This window comes from Scardinius erythrophthalmus (assembly GCF_964197995.2).
Source record: "Scardinius erythrophthalmus genome assembly, chromosome: 5".
NCBI lineage: Eukaryota > Metazoa > Chordata > Actinopteri > Cypriniformes > Leuciscidae > Scardinius > Scardinius erythrophthalmus.
Genome location: NC_138225.1, coordinates 30,657,598 through 30,675,170, shown reverse-complemented (window position 1 = coordinate 30,675,170; position 17,573 = coordinate 30,657,598). Strand labels below are relative to the sequence as shown.

Sequence of the window (17,573 nt, the reverse complement as noted above, 5' to 3'; positions counted from 1 at the left end):
TTTAGGGGGAGCGTTTGGGGAAACCTGTTTGACAGCAAGTATTATTTTTGCAATTCTATTTAGTGACTCAGGTGCAGAAATTACACACTTCAGTTTTAACTGAGAATAATTCTAGGCATAAACACTGATGATTCATTAGTGAACAGAACAGACAAACATGCTAATTAAAAGGGAGGGGTGTTACCTGAGGCATTGCCGTTAACGTGCATGGTTTGGGCCATGGCCGCAGACACTCGTTTGAAATCCCACAGAGAGCCTGAATGCACTCATGCAAATGCCATGCATCAAATCAGCTTGCCATGCAACCTGCAAACTGGACAAAACAACAAAACACAAAATGTCAGACACAATAGCACAGCATGATTCACAACTACAAATACACATTTTATAAATATATAGGGGTTTGAAATTAACAACTGCCAACCCACCAAATGCGGGTAAAAATCAACTGTGGCGGGTAACGCTGTTAAATCACAAGCCAATTTGGTGTGTTACTTATTATGTTAACCCGCTTTGCTTGGGAAGTCCATGTAAGCCAAATATGTGCAGATATAGCGCAAATAACTCGTGAGTCATCATGATAAATTAAATACTGTGCACAGAATCTGTACATATCTGGCTTACTTGAACACATACGTCACTACACAACAAATAACGACAAACTTGTTAATTTGCATACCGGAGATAAAAAATAATAATAATATATATAAAAAAATATAATATATATATATAAATATATATAGCCAAATTGGCCGGTGAGTGAAAAAGTTAATTTCAAATCCTGTACATATACTATAAACAACCCAAAAGTCAATGTGATGTTCACAAAACAAATCATGGACTCAGATCTGATATAGGTGACGCACCTCAGTGTTGCAACTGTGTGCTTGTCTGCAAGACCTTGTGGGCAGTTTAACCAAAACATGAGCTTTTATTGAGGTCATTTAATATTTAACAACAAATAGAACTCTAACCTTCAAATGGTGGGCATATAGAAAGGTGCACTTTTGAAGGGTGCATATCAGTACTCTAAAGGTACATATTACCTAGTGTATTATTTATTAGTACCTCTTTTGTACATATTGGGACACTTGAAAGAGTACCACTGACAGCTTTTGTACCATTATTTTCTGAGAGTAAAATTTTTTATACATCACCTAAAAATGGCATAATTTTGAGAAAGATAAAATTTTGTCATCATCAAAGCTATCTTATTAGAAACAGACTGACAGCCTAACACAGTCACGTTCTACTTCACCTTGTAAGAGATTTGAAATGAAACTGCACTGCATTCTAAATTAGCACTGGAACTGGAATGAACTAAAGACGGAGCAACTTGACCAATCAGAAATGTTGGGCAACCAGCTCACCATCTGTAACTGTCTCAAACTGTTCTGGTGCCAGAACAAAAACTTGTTTTTGTGTGATGGAGAAGCTGTTTATCTTTACATGTTGGAGCATCAGTAATAATCAAAAACTAAGATTCAGTATTGCTGAATTCAGCATTCAGTATGACCTTAAAGCGTTTAGGCAGCAGATCGGGATTGTTTAAGCAAAGCAAAGACAGAGCAGCAAACATCCATGTGTGCAGCAGATACAGTGGTGGGTCTCATAAACCCCTGGTGGAAGAACGGCAGGAAGGGGAACCAGTGGGAGGTCTGCCATGTTCTCTGAAGAACACAGACTTGGGAAGCTAGTAAAAACAATGATTGGACCAGTCCTGAGTATTACGAAACACAGGACGTGTTAAGGAATTTCCTCCATTTCGCACAGAAATACACAAACACACATATTACAACAATAGCATGTCTCAGTTTTTGCAGAAACATACAGCACAGCCAAAGCTCACAGCCAAACTGAGGAATCCACTTAGAAATGTTGTGCAATGTCTTTTTCAACAGTCACCAGGACAAAAAGTGTAACCATTTTTCTTTTTTTATATGAATCGAAGACAAAGGACAGCTTTTCCTTTTCACCATTAACACATCAATAAATCACTTCAGTCTGTAAACAATGAGGCATATTCAACACTGTGTAGACTGAGTGATTATCTTTCTTAAAGCTAAACAACTGTCTCAACAAAGACGCAAAAATGTACCAAGTTAATTGTATGAAAATATGCATTTGTGGCCGAAAGTCAACTCTGAGCCTGTCAAAACATGCTAAAATGCTGCCATTAAAATGAATGAATGGCTAACATTAAAATATATATTTAAACGCAGAATGCTTGATTATTTAAAAAAAAAAATGTCATACAGATTAGTTTGGATCACTAACTCTACAGACAAATACTTCAAGGGTCAGTTCAGATTCAGTCCAAAATGTGTATTTACACACATTAGATATATTCCTGTTCGTTCTGCGAAGGTGCATGCATGCAGATGTGACATTAGACTAAAAAGCGCACCTACCTTGTTCAGTCATTCTTAAACTTCTTCAACATCTAGTCACAGGGAATGAAGTTACTACGGCCTTGCAGTCACCTATAAGCCAAAGCATCTATGCAACGTGAAGTGTATATTACAGCTAAGATTAGCTAACTTTCTCAGATGTCACAGGTCCTATAAGAGGAAAGGATGCATCCGTCCGTGTAGAACAGATCAGTGACCAGACCACTAACAAGAGACCCTCTGTGTAAAGGAAAAGATCTCCCATCAAACACTCTTACAATGTTAAGTCCTCTATTGGCACAATGGCATCAACAAGGTTGCTGTTTTAGCAAACAGGGTCAGCCCATTACAGATTGACGTGTAACTGCAGGTAGATCCTTCTTACTGATACCGAGACGAAACGGAAAGGCGTGTTGCATCATTTTTTACTCATTCAGTGTCACTCCCTGTTCTAAACACCCTGCTAGCAAAGTCTGTACTTGAATATTAGAATATGAGTGAATCTTTTCAAAAACGAAAATTAAAGGATAATGCACAGACAACACCTCTGGACATGTGATGTGGCCTGTCTGAATCCGATGCCATTGAAATCATAACAGTCTACAGTTAATGGCAAGGAAAGATGTTCTCATAAACTTGTTCCAGGTATGTCAGTGGAATCTTGCCATTAACTCTATAAAAGAAAGAAAATACAAGCTCAAAATGACTCCTGAAAAACACAAATATAAATTAAGATATCTGTAATCACTTAAAGCCTTGCTAAAAGGTAGATACTGATGAGGGAAAAAAATAACCATAATATCAAATTCCTTTTATAAATGTGTCCCTAGGAAGGGGGCTACACTATGGAAGCTTGTTTCCACACAGAATAAAAAAGGTAATGAGAAATAAAGTCAGAATTGCGAGATATAAAGTTAAACCGTTAACTCGCAATTGTGAGATAAAAAGTCGCAATTATCTTGTAAAAGGTTTTATTCTGTGGGAGAAACAAGCTTCCATAGTACTACACAGTCTGTATTTTGTGCTAGAAATTTTCATGAACAGAGATGATTGGGAAAGTGACACAGGAAATACAGGAATTACACAAGAATGTGGCATGCTAGTGGGAGGTATAGCACATCTCCAGAGGTGAGGGCAGGGTAGCATGACGAGGCAGTCAACTGACACAACACTACAGCCAGAGGCAGCATTTAAACATGGAGTGCAGGTCCGTACGAGGCTCTGAATTCAAACACACACACACGCTCCACTGCTGGAGACAGATCTAAAATGGGAGCGGTAAGGTGTATTGCTTTAGAAAAATGCAAACACACCTACTTTCCTTGTCGCTTCTCATTAATTTAAATGCTCTTTTCACCACACCTTCCACAGAATTGGAAGTGTGGTTAAGGCATACATGAATTGTGGCCTGTGTACCATTCAAAATTAAAGTTATTCATTGAACATTTCCCTCAATCCTGAAAAAAGTATCAGCATTTTTTTTTTTTATATGTAAAAAATATTAAGCAGCACAACTGTTTTCATTAAGAAATATTTCTTAAGCAGCAAATCAGCATATTAGAATGCTTTCTGAAGAATCTGCACAAAACTGCAGGAATGGCTGATGAAAAAGATATTTTAAATTGCAATGATATTTAAAATATAGTATGATTTTACGGTATTTACTTTTTAGGGTATTTTGATCAAATAAATGCATCTTTGGTGAGAAAAAAATCAAATAAATAAATAAAAATTGACAGTAGAGATGCACGATGAATGAATGATTCAATGACTCGCTCATAAAGAAACTTGTTTCATTACTGGATGAATTAGCGTTTGTCCATGACTGAATTATTTAAATGACAAATACACTTACTGGCGTAACAATGTAATTGATACAATCTTTATTTTGAAGCATCAAATTTCAAAAGGTGATTTACTCCATTTTGATCACTACCGTAGACAGTGTTTATGTTCGAACTAAAACATTTTATCCCAGAATTAATCTGAATTATTGTAAGAGAAATAATGAAACTGTGTGGTTGAAAAGACTGTTTGTGAAGCCGTTTCATACCTAAACATGACAACTGCTCTCTCTGGATCAGTGGCAGCGCAAACGTAGATCTGAATGTTACGCTGTGATCATAGGCTACTTGTCAAAGATTTAATAGACACAGCCAAATCGTTGACATTTAGAATTAAGATCGCGTGGGTGTTTGAATCCAGATCACAATCTTTTAACTATTATTTGCACAGCTCTAAATATGAGAGCTATTGTGGAGGGGAAGAGTATCAGTTTCTCATACAAATCTATCATATTCATAGTCTTGAAATACAGCACAGCAGTTACTGTATATGGGCTACTTGCATTTGTTCATTTTGGAGTATGAAAGGCTGGGGGTCACCTGATTTTTTTTTTTAAATATCTCCTTTTATTTTTTCCGCAAAACGCAAGTGATATGGGGCAATATGAGATTTTTGATTTCCTTTAACACCATCCAAAAAGCTTTTCAAACTAACCACTCTAAACCCGAGACCACCTATAGAGCCTCATGCGGTTCTCCCAAAAATTCAGATAATGGGTTAAAGTGACATGATCTTTACATCCTCAGGGGAAGAGGAGCACATGGTCGTTTCGGATATTGCTGTTGTAGTTTGAGGTGGAGCTGCAGGTGTGTCCATTGATAATTTTCAGCAAGGGTCTCCAGGCATTAATAATGTGACAACCTGAAGTCAGAAAATCGAGAGGGCAAGATCACATGCTCAAGTGAAACGATCATTTTATGACCAAACAAGCGAGCAAACTTCATAATACTACTTCCCTTTGAAACTACTTGCCAGAAACACACTCACACGTACAAACTCCCTTTTTGATCTTTCACACTCGTGTTTAAGAGAGTGGGGGGAAAAAACAGCCTAATGAACACTCATAAACACCATTTTCCCCTTCCCATCAGCCACAGTCATTATGAAGACAAGAGTTGGGGGGGGGGGGGGGGGGGTTCCAGCAGCAACTTGACCATGAAAGCAGGCAGCTGAATTTCATTATAGCGTTGAGCTTTGAATAAGCCAGAACTAAAGAACTTCAGAAAAGAGAGGGGCTGAACACACCTGTGCATTCGTGTTAGCTTCTGGCAGGGGGGCCAAAGGTCTGACCCGGGCTCAAATGCCCCCAACCATTACTTACAACAACCATGCTGATCCCCCTTCTTTCAAATCCAGCTTCAAAGCTTATAATTATCTTGACAAGCAGGGGTTCTGAAACTGCATATCACTTTTATTCTGTCTGGTTTTTCAGCCTAAGCAATGTGAAACCAAAAGAAATCATCTTTACATGCAAATTAGGCAAACACTGAAACCCTGGCAGCAGTGTAGAGTCCTACATTGGTTTATTATATAAATAAGTACAATAATCCAGCCACATTGTCATTACCCGGTTCATCTGAATCAAAAGTATCCAGGATATTCCAAGAACTCGACATCAACTTGCTGGAAAAGTCAAAGTCAAACCTCAAACTTTGAGTGCAAACTCCTGCAAGCGGCCGATGCTCTACAGCCAGTTCTAAACTGAAGATCAGACTGAACGGTCCCAAACCTGATCTAGGTCAGCTAAATATAAAGAAACCTGAAGAGAAAGGGACTCGATCATAACCAAAGACCCGTTCGCATGAGCTGTAGACCCTATTTTTATCATTATCATATCACCCTCTTGTCTGGTCTGTTCGCCTTAAACGGCATCCTGCGATACAGCTGTAGACTCACTAAGTAAAGGCAAAGTGTTTGCTTATTAGTAATCTCACTCGAAGCTATAGCCTCTTCTTGTTTTCACACTCCCTGAAACATAAAAACTGTATGTGCAATATATATGGAATATGTGGAATAAGCAAATACATTGATACTTTTGGAATCAATAAACAACTTTAAAGCTTAAAGGATGACAACAACAAGTAGGCTATATGAAATGAACACCATTTAGAACAAATTAGTCTGATTCCATTGTAAGACCATATGAAAAGTCCATTTGTGCCTTTCCAAACCAGCTTATCTAGTGTTGTCAAAGGTTAAAGAGGTTTTTGACCTTCGTACGTCATGCTGACAGAGAAATTGGGGTTAATAGATTGTTGTGGAATGCCTTAATAATGAAAGATTATAGATAAACTACTGTTCAAAAGTTTGTGGTCTGTAAGATTTTTTTTAATGTTTTGAAAGAAGTGTCTTATGCTCACCAAGACTGCATCTATTTTATTAAATATACAGCATAAAATGTAAGTACATTTTTATTTTATGTAATTTATTTCTGTGATGGGAAAGCTGAATTTTTGGTAGCCAGTCATAAGGGTCACATGATCCTTTAGAAACCATTCTAATATGCTGATTTGGTGTTCAAGAAACATTTCTTATGATTATTAATGTTGAAAACATTTGAATGGAAAGTATAAAAGAACAACATTTATTTGAAATAAGAGACTTTTGGACATGGGACATGTCTTCGATTAAAAAAATATATATTTACTTCATACTTTTGAACAGTAGTGTATATACAGCAAGACTCATTCTTACATTTGAAATAGTTGAGCTAATAGTCATGCATACTCATTTTCATGAATAATCCGAAAACAATACACCACGTTTGTTCTAATGAATAGTCTAATGTCAAGAGGTCTGGTAGAGTGAGTTTTCAAAGAGCTGCTTTTGAAGAAGAGCTGAGAGCTTTCCTTTATAATCTAAAACTATTTCCTGATAACAGAAAGGGTTGCATGTGCTATATAAACAGAAGAATATTTTACAAGGACAGCAAAGTTCTGTCAAAGGTAAAGAGCTGACCAAATGAAGTAAAATACCACACAAAAATAAAAACTTTACAATATATTTGATCAAAATAATGGTTAGGTAGGGGGGCACACACACACACTGAAGACAAAATGGGAAAAAACAAACCCTAAATTCGAACATTGATGTATTAGCATTTAAAGAGTTTAAAACTTCCAGATCAAGCTAACAGAGATCGTCTGACAGTTTCTTGTTTTGTCTTTCCAATATTATTCTTTCCCAAAAATGAATCCAGTCTGAAGTTAGTGACAGGCTGATTTTCAGAGTGACTGAGATAAGAATATGAACCCATAAATCACAAATAACGGTTAACCCAGCAAAAGTGTATAGCAGATGACTCATTTAACCTAACAGTTCCAGGAGGATCCAACACAAATAACTTTCTATTCAACTTCTCTTCTCTTTAATAGCAGAAATGTACAGCAGTGAAACACTTCCACTTTTGTCTGCTTGCTGTGGACTGTATAAACTTCTCTAGGCAGACTAAATTGGGGTTACACTGCAAGTCCAAATACAATTTTCTGACAACACTGCCATCTACAGGCTAGCATTCTTCAAACATACATTTGCAGTAAATGGGTGCATGAGCATTTAAATATCCTAAAAAATCCCCCCAAGCACAAATACAATATCCATGAAATCACCAAACTCCAATTAAATAAGCAATTTTTTTTTTTAAAAAGGGGGGAAAAGGAAAGAAAATCATACATACCAAAAAAAACCAACAGTCCATTTGTCTCACTGCTCCGATTAAAGTAAAAAAAAATACAATATTGAGTCATGTAAAATATGCATGAAAGCACCCGAAGGGAAACCGTTCACTCCACGTAATGCTGCAGAGCAAACTCACTGCTTCATTTAACAAAGACCCAGCCCTTCCACTCCTCAGGGTGTGTGAGGAAAGTGGGTAGTCCCTATCAGCCACACACTCGCTACCATTACCCTCTTTTGTCTGACAGAGGGATGTCTTTCTACTCCTCTTATACTACCACTTTTGGAACTAAATAAAACAGTGCTTTTTTTTACTTCCAAACCTATCTCCTCACCTCTGTCCAAGCGTGCATTTGACCAAGGACAGGCTGGAGCCAGTTATTTGTTCAGCTCTCCAGTGGAGCCAGGCAGACTCTTCTCATGATAAAGAGCCTTGAGAGTGCTGGAGGCCAACGGAGCCTCCCAGCGTTACGGTCACAGAAAGCTGCTCTACCACACGCAGCGCGGAATTAAGATTAAACTGTTTGGTTCTTTGTGTTAAATAATTGTGTCTAAGCTCTTTGACCTTCAAAAAAGTTCTAGTCAACCTTGTGACAACATTTTTAGTTGTGTTCAGTCAAACTGACACAAGACTACCTCAGAGGACCATTTATGGGAATCAAATATTAATCCTCAGCTTTCATATGAATAATATGGATCAATTAGACTACTTAAACATATTGTATTATCTTTAGTGTATATATATATATATATATATATATATATATATATATATATCTATATCTATATCTATATATATATATATATATATATATATATATATATATATATATATATCTATATCTATATATATATATATATATATATTTTTTTTTTTTTTATATATTTTTTTTTTTAATACATACATATTTAAATAAAGTTACTGCAAAACAAAATAAATACATTAAATATTTTAGTTTCTAACCTCTCATGTGATTTATTATATTTATATGTAACAATTATCTGTATTTCACACACACCCATATATTTGTATATTAACTTTAAGTGTATATTAAAATATATAAACATTTGATGCTATATAAAATTAAAACATTTAAAACCAGAAAATAAATGAATATATTTTATTATATAGGTATACGCATTTAATGCAATATATTTTCCATATAGTTATTATCCATACAACATTTAAATAGTTTTTTTTAAATAGTTAAAGAGAAACAACACTTCAAAATACAACCAGAACACAATTTTTTAATCTCTTTACCATCTTGTAAAATAATAATTTAAAATGTATATTAAATATAGTTACTGCTACACAAAATAAAAAATAAATAAATAAATTACATTTATTAATTCACAGGATGCTTTGTTCCTACAAGTTAATTCCAAATTACGTTTCGAAGACAAAATAAAAATAAAAAATAAAAATCATTGGAAACCCAAAGAGCGTTCCTTGTTGACAGACACTACAGGAATGTTTTAGACAGCAGTTACAAAGAAGCAGTTACTAAACACACCTTGCCAGCCTTTAATCAGAGCTGCGTTTAAAGGCTAAAGGGTTTTGTTTGGCTTAACCACTTGAGCTGGCTGGGCTATAATGGTGCTAATGAGAAAGGGCCCATTCCAGGGGGCTGGGAAGAGAGGGGCTGGATTCGGCTGGGAAATGCATGGAATGGGCAAACCTTACTGCTTGGCATACATTGGACATTAACCCTCTAAAAAAAACAATTACCAGCAGAAGGGACTGGTATAACATACACATTTCATTTAACCGCTTCAGAACCGTTGGCTTTAGCACAAGCATCCCACCAGGTTTTGTCTGAAATGCGTTAAAAATCAATTTTCCCTCTGCTCCCCACGCTACGAGTCCCTATGATCCTGAAGCCTCCACATCTGTTCCCCTGCCCGAAATCAGCACAACAAAGACCAAGAGCATCCCCAGTGAAAGTTTGGGAAATCATTCATCCGCTATGATTTGAATCGAGTGAGCAACCGTAAAAGAGGCAACAATATGTTTCAGGGAGGTTCTCCGATACGCTTTGTAAAACTCAGCCTAATAGATGCCAACAACAGACGCAGGTGAAGGAAAGCAACAATTGGCTTAACCTCCGCTTACAAATCAGCTTCCAGATTGAAAGAGACGCAGTAACAAATTAACATTAATGTGTCAAAGGATCTTGTTAGTGGCCTAATGTATTCCCTCGGAATTCATTTTCTAACCCTCATCCACTGTTTATGCACAGCCATCTGTTGAGCACTGACTGGACCAGCTGTTAACCCCAATATCTGAGTCTCAGAGTCAGATAGAATCTCCACTAGCCGGTCACTACTCTAGTAGTCTTTTGTCTCCAGTTGTAGATATGGTCCAGAGGGACTTCTGAGGTGACGTCATGGCCAAGGATGGCCATTAAATGGCTTCCTTCAGACATTCATGCTGATATTGAGCGGACCAATATGCCGTGAGCTTATCAGCAGGAACCGAGAGATGCTCTTTAAGGTCGAATGACATGCAGAACAGAGTATTCCCATGGTTAATTGAGAAGCCGTATAATGTTATCTGAAAATGAAAGACCAGAGGAAGAAGCTTGGTGGGAAAAGAAATCAAGTAGAAACCTTAACGATTCTGACACGTCAAATGCACTTTATGAAAAGTCTTAAAAAGTAAGAAAAAAAATAAGAAAAAAGAGATACCCAATTCATGGCTATTTGCTGTCTGAAATAGGTTAAGAGATTTCGGTTGTTTACTGGCAGCAAGTGTGGGAGAGATGTAGATAATGGTGTTGTCACAGTGAAGTGATTTGTCTCACCACACAGTCGAGGAAGAGAAACTGCGAGGATCCCATCTGGGTTAGCCACTGGTAGACGAAGCCAGTTTAAGGAAACCCCCACATTTACACCCTGTAACTGCCATCCAACACACACACACACTTTTCTATCCGTCCCATTCTCCCCATGGGATCTGTCGGACTGTCAGAACTCTAAAGCGTGCTCTGTAAAACCTCTCATGACTAGAACGAATGCACTAGACACAATCTGGCAGTAAATATTTGAATAGCTTCCTGTATAACAACTGAGGCAGGAATAGGCTGAACAATAGTAAGAAGGGGTGCAAGAATACTTAGATTGGGCTTGCTTAGTCAATCAACAGTAAGTAAGATGTTTTACTTTTATTCAGCAAGGTCGTATTAATTTGACAGTAAAGACATTTATTATTTTACAAAAGATTTCTATTTAAAAAAAATGCTGTCCTATTAAAATTTGTATTCAAAGAAACCAGTAAAAAGTTTCACAATTTCCACACACAAAAAAATAAGCAGCACGACCTTTTTTTTTTACATTTACAATTTTAAACATTTACAATTAGGGCTGCCCTCAAATAAAGATTTTTAGACGTTTATTTAAACAATTAGTCGACTAATCGCACGTGTATATTAATAAGCTATAGAAATCAAAATAATGAGCCTTTAATTGCCTATACAAAATACATTGCCTAATCAGCGCTCAAGAGCACGCATAAATCTTGCCAGCGCACCGGCAAAAGTAATGATTATGAATGTGTCGTGAAAAAAACAGCAAGGAGACTATCTGAACATTTGAATAACTTATTGATAATGTTTTCTGTGTTTTCGGCTGCAGAGATTAAGTCGACGATGCCGACTCATCATCTCTGCAGTAGTTGATGTGCCTATATGCACGTTTCGGATAACATAATCTGTTTTCCACTTGAACTGGTTGACCATCGCTTAACATTTCAAGCTTTCTATAGATATATTTATTATATCTGTGAGGCAAGTATACACTGTTTTTTTGTGTATTTTTTTTGGCACGCTCAACTTCACAGAGACTGAGATGGCAGAAAGTGCATCCAGTTTGTTTTATTTACAAAAGCACAACATTTTCTTATTATTGTGAGCTGACACAAAAGTAGACCCCCTGTAAGCACGATATACTTTAGCTGTCTTCCACACTCAACACAATCACTTGGACATGCGCCTAATAATAGCGCACATTTGTTTAGGTTAACGTTAGAGCGAGCAGCCAAGTTACCAAAGTGCCAAATCAGCATATTAGAATGATTTCTGAAGGATCATGTGACACTGAAGCCTGGAGTAATGATGCTGAAAATTCAGCTTTGCCATCACAGGAATAAATTACATTTTTAAAACTGTAAAATGTAATAATAATAATAATAAATAATAATAATAATAATAATAATAATAATAATAATAATTCACAATATAAATGTATTACTGTATTTTAATCAAAGCCTTGTGAGCATAATAAACTTTCTTTTTAAAAACAATAAAAATCTTACCAGACAAAAACTTTTAAACAATTGTGTATACCAATTTTTTTTATATATATATCAACTGAGATTAACAAAGGCGGTGGTTTAGACTACAAAACAAGAATTAGTGAAATGGTTAGCTGAGGACAGCAAAATAATCATTTACCAGATTAAGACCTTGTGTGTGTGTGTGTGTGTGTGTGTGTGTGTGTGTGTGTGTGTGGTGCTTTCCCTAGTTCTTTTGAAAGAGACATTATAGTCTGTAAATGGACCCTTATGTGTGCTCAAACCGAAAGGTATAATGAGTGTTGTGGTTGACAGCATGTCAGCAGCATCTAACCATTGACAAAATCCAGTATGTTCACAAAAGGTCTCTGTCTGAGGATTCACACGCAAGCAACTAAAGTAAAGATCTCTAAATAAACACCCATCAGTTTTTTTCATAAAGTCATTCATGCATACGCCCTATCCAAAAACGTCTGGCTGTTCAAGTAACAAAAAGAGAAGACCCACAGTTTTCAGAACTTATGATCTGCAAATAAAGCATGCAGCAAGAAACTCCTTTAACAGATGACAACAAGCATTGCCTGGAGAAAGAAAAAGAGATACTGAGATCAATAGGATGATGTCGACTGATCCTTTGACATTTAAAGAATGAAAAAAACACAAACACGGGGATAGGAATGTATAAACATACACAGATGAAGCAGCAGCTGGTTCTCTGCTGTAGTCCCTATCCATGATATCTGACATACTATGAATTGAACTATCCCCTTCAGCTAAAGCTGATTTTGCACATGGACATGATAATGCCTGTTTAATGTTTCTGATGTTCAGACATGTTGAATGGTGCTGGCAGCTGTGACTAGTCATTTCAAACTTTTCAGAGTTCACAAATGTGCAGCTGATCAGAAATATGTACACACAAAGAGCAGCGCATTTCATAAAGAGAACATGAAGACAAAGCAAACCTTCAACTTGTATAACAAATCTGTAAGAGCTCTCAGCAAAGCTCTAAACGCAAGTTATCATTACACCAAGAATACACAGAGATTAAAGACTTTATTTCATTAGTCCATCTCAACATCGATTTCAGTCTTCTCAACAAGCATTATTTTCCATTATTACATGGCTCATGGCTGGAAAATTGCTTCAGATTCCTTAAAAGGAACACAAATTATTCATCTGAAACAGTAGGACAACTTCAGCTGAGCTCCTTGGGACCATTTGCCCCTCCTGACTGATTTGTTATTTTTGTTTGTCTATGGTGTGAGGGGTTAAAGGGTCATAAGGTTATGACAATACTAGCACACCCTCCTGCAGATAATGCACTGTATTGTGTGGAGACCACTGGAGCTCTGCTCTCAGCAGGAAGTTGAGAGCTGTGATAAGTGAGTTCTGGAGGAGAACAGACAGTGCCTTTGTGACCCTATGGGTCACTGTACGCTCACATCAAAGCAGGAATCCCACATCCAGACCGTCCCTGTAATTACAAGAGCTCTGAGAACTGGAGGAACTCATGAGAAAACTATAATATGAGAAGAAGTGCAAATTATAAAAATGTGTGTGTGAATTGGATCTTGGTGAAACTTACAACTATGAGATACATACAGTATTATATGCCATACATAGCCTATTTACCCCATTAATTACCTGTTACATACATTTGAAACAATCACATACACTGTAAAATTGTCTGTCTACTTCAAAATGTCATGTGTTTCTTGTATTTCTAAGTGAAAACTGTTTTAAAGTAAAACATACACCATTTTTTTTAGTGGACAAAGTATAAATAAGTACAGAATACACACAAAGTTAGTCTTCAATAGGGCCTTGCAGTGCAGTCATTATTTAGCAATTATATTTCTCACAATGTTGCATTGATACTGCATGTCCTTTTGTCAAGTGTTCATTCATATAGTTTCCTACAGATGAACTAATGAAGCAGCAGGTCATCTCAATAAACAAAGTCTTAAAGTGCAGTCAAATTAGCTAAATCTCAGCTAAATTTGACAGGCAAAAAAGGTCCATTGTCAATAGCGTATAAATGTATGGAACACAACTCAAACATAAGTCACTTTCAAACCAAGCAGCTTTCTGTCAGTGTGCACGGCGAATGTGCGTGACTAACTTGAACATTAGCAAAATCTGCATTCGGGAACTTTTTTGCTCTTACATGAAACTCCCAATTGCGCAGATTCCAATCTGTTTGCTAATAAGTCATGACGTAGCGATCCAAGCATCTACTGCATTAGCTGAAGCTCTAGCATTTTCAACATCCTGCAGTGCTGTGTCCCTTGTTGTTTGAATCGATCAAGTCCAAAAAAAAAACGATGCAATTGTCATTCTACCGCTTTCCTTGCAATGAGAAAGAAGAGGAAATGACTGCAGTTGAAAAGGTGAACTTTTCTTGAACGTACAAAGATACATAAAGTTTGGCGCTAGTTTGTGCTAATGTTAGGATCCACCGGTAAAAGCCAAACCGGCCCATTTCGGATACCCCTGATACAACCTTTATAGTTTGTGTGCTAACCAAGCAAGAGTACAGCTAATACTACTGTCTACAAACTTAAGTATTATTTATATTTAACTTGCATGCTTCTCTTTTCTATGCATATCGCTTGAACATTATTGTATTGTATTGAGCCTGAAGTTTAAGATTTTCATTGACATTAAGCACTTCCCTGAATTTGCTGTGTACAAGAAAGAGCTTTTATACAGACATGAAAACTTCAACTCAAACTGAAATTCTAGGGTGTGCAGTTGGCTTTTCTCCAACAGCAAAGTTGCTAGGCCATCGTGGTTCCCGTGGAATGAGGGGAAGACTTTCCAATTCCCTGACCACCTTAGCCATACCCCTAACTGGAAGAAACAAACGGTCGTTACCAGAAGTGAGGATGAAGGAGAAGATTGGAGAAACAGAAGCAAACTATTTACTTCAGTCAAATGTCCTCCAATTCTGACAGAGTCCAATATTTCACCAATATTGTTGCCTGATTCTGCCTGTTTTTGGAAGCGCTTTTTTCTAGATTCGAGCTGCAATATCACTCTAATTGGACTGTCTAAATTATGCCCCTATAGTCGATCAATTGCTCCTGACCTTTAATGAAGCTTAGACTTAATTGTGGCCACATAGACCTGGAAACAAGGTTTAATTTTGCACAGCCACAGTAGCCAACATCTTTACAACCACTGTTAGTGCACTATAAAAAATCCCCTCCACAGCTTGACTGCACCGAGGTTGCTCTCTGTGACATAGAGAGGCTTGACGCACAGTCAATTGTACAGCCATTACAAAGGACGGACCACACTGAAGGCTTAAATCGGTATAGCTCCCAATGGAGTAATTACCTTTGCCAGTGACCTGTGTGGTGGGAGTGCCTCACTCAAGGCAATAACAGGTGACTGTGGACTTCAACACCAACAACCAGGTGATATGGTTATGGCAGACAAGGGCTTCACAATTCACAACATTTTGCCAGTGGGAGTTTTGCTAAACATCCCGTCTTTCCACGTCAATCCAGAGGCTGAAATTGTTTTCCATTTTGGACCACATCCCATACCAGTTCAGAAAAAAACATCAACAAGATATTTTAAGGATGTGTGTGTCTTACACATTTACAAATGCCTATTCTTCATGAAATTCAATTAATTAACTGATGTGTTAATCTGGTGTGCATGTTAAAAAATAGTTGAATAACACGGATTCATAGAATGACTGGATTTCACCCTCTAAATTTTGCTCTAAATTGCAGTCAGAAATATTTCTAAAGAGATTTTATCTCCAATTTTGGCTTAAAAACTGTTTAACAGTAATCAGCATTAGCAAACCCACACAATGGGCAGCTTGAGAGGAGTGAGATGCTCTTTCTGGTCTACAAGCTGCCTGGGTCCATTAGACATGGCACCCCAAGTGGACTGATCTTACAGAACACAGCTCGGCTCATGACCTTGACACTAGAGGAATGCCTGGGAATGAGCTCAGAAATTACAAGCATGGCTTAACGAATCAATGAGCAGTGAGCACTGATCAAATTAGGAGAAGCATTGTCTATCGACCGCAAAGCTGACTCCAGGGACCGTCCTCTCGCCGTGGACATGTGGAGGAGTCTGTAAATAGCCCCCTCAATTGGGGTCCTGTCACATAGCCACACAAACACGTAAAGTTTGGTTTTGGAGCAGTACCCTAGTGAAAAATAAATATACTAAAATGTATTATTTGAAATACATTTATTTTATGCTAAGTATACTACAAAAACATTTACACATGCATATACTTAATATAAATACCCTGCAATTGTGCGTTCGATATACTAAATTGATAGGCCTAGTTAAAGTCTGCTAAATTGGAACAACTAATTTTTTTACTTAATGCACTTTAATTATCCTGAAGTAGTGCTATGGTCCTATATATAGCAGTGCTATATATATATAAGTATATTTGATTGTGCTAAACTATTGCAAGTATACTTTAGGTACACTTTAAATATCTTGCATTTAAAGACTGATCTTATACAGAGATCATACTATCCTTACTAAGAGTGATATTAAAACACATTTTAGGCTTAATATTAAGAAATGTGCATTGTGCAATAAAGAAATACTCCAAGTTTAATTATAATATTTTTATCAATAAGTCTCAAGCGATGTCAGTAAATATGTTAATGGCTTTGTGCTATACTTGGTATGAAATAAATGTATTTTAAATACATTTTGGTATAGGTTTTTTTTCACTAGGGTAGTTAGAGGAATTTGCAGATAATCTGGAATTACTGATAATGGGAATAATGGATTTTTAGAAGAAACAAATAAAGATAAGATGCAAGATTCTTAAATTCTGATACTTAAGGCAGTTTTAAGGGGCTTACGATGGATTATCAAAGATCAGTTCAAAAGTAGGATGAAGCTTTGTGAATCTTATGAAGTAAATATAAAAAGCTCAATATATATTTCATTCAAAGCTACTGAATCCCGTTAAACATGACCAGTTCTCTGTTGCTTAGGCTTTGAGAGATCTGTCACTGTACAGCACACTTTTCTGCCAAGGCCTGAGGTTAAGGAATTTTTAATTAAGTCATCACATCACAAGCCCCTGGAAGAGTGTAACACAGTCCAAACACTCTCATATAATACATAACACAGCATATGACTGCAAAAAAAGTAAAGTATCTGTGCCTCAGAATATAAAAGTGGTGTTTATCTGATTGTCTTAAATGCGGTAACATGTTTCTAATTTGTCTTTTACATTTTGTTTTTACACTTACTTAAAGTAGCAATTCATGTATCATATGTCTTGATAAATTAATGAAAAGTCATGTACAAGAGTTAGAATGCCTAACATGTCATGGGCTTAAGTTATTTGTTTGGCAAGTGAT

At 36.7% G+C, this 17,573-nt stretch overlaps 1 protein-coding gene across 6 annotated transcripts in view; it reads right to left on the bottom strand.

Moving 5' to 3' along the window:
* Window positions 1-17,573, bottom strand: part of kank1a (KN motif and ankyrin repeat domains 1a) — a 48,152-nt gene that overhangs the window by 19,884 nt on the left and 10,695 nt on the right. For 4 of the 6 annotated variants that reach the window (XM_081367130.1, XM_081367132.1, XM_081367131.1 and 1 more), the window contains exon 2: window positions 185-313. In XM_081367130.1, the coding sequence (XP_081223256.1) occupies window positions 185-221 (37 nt within the window). In that variant the 5' untranslated portion in view covers window positions 222-313. Of the gene's footprint in view, window positions 1-184; window positions 314-5,802; window positions 5,927-17,573 lie in introns of those variants that run through there. The other 2 variants (XM_081367128.1, XM_081367129.1) reach the window with 1 other exon arrangement.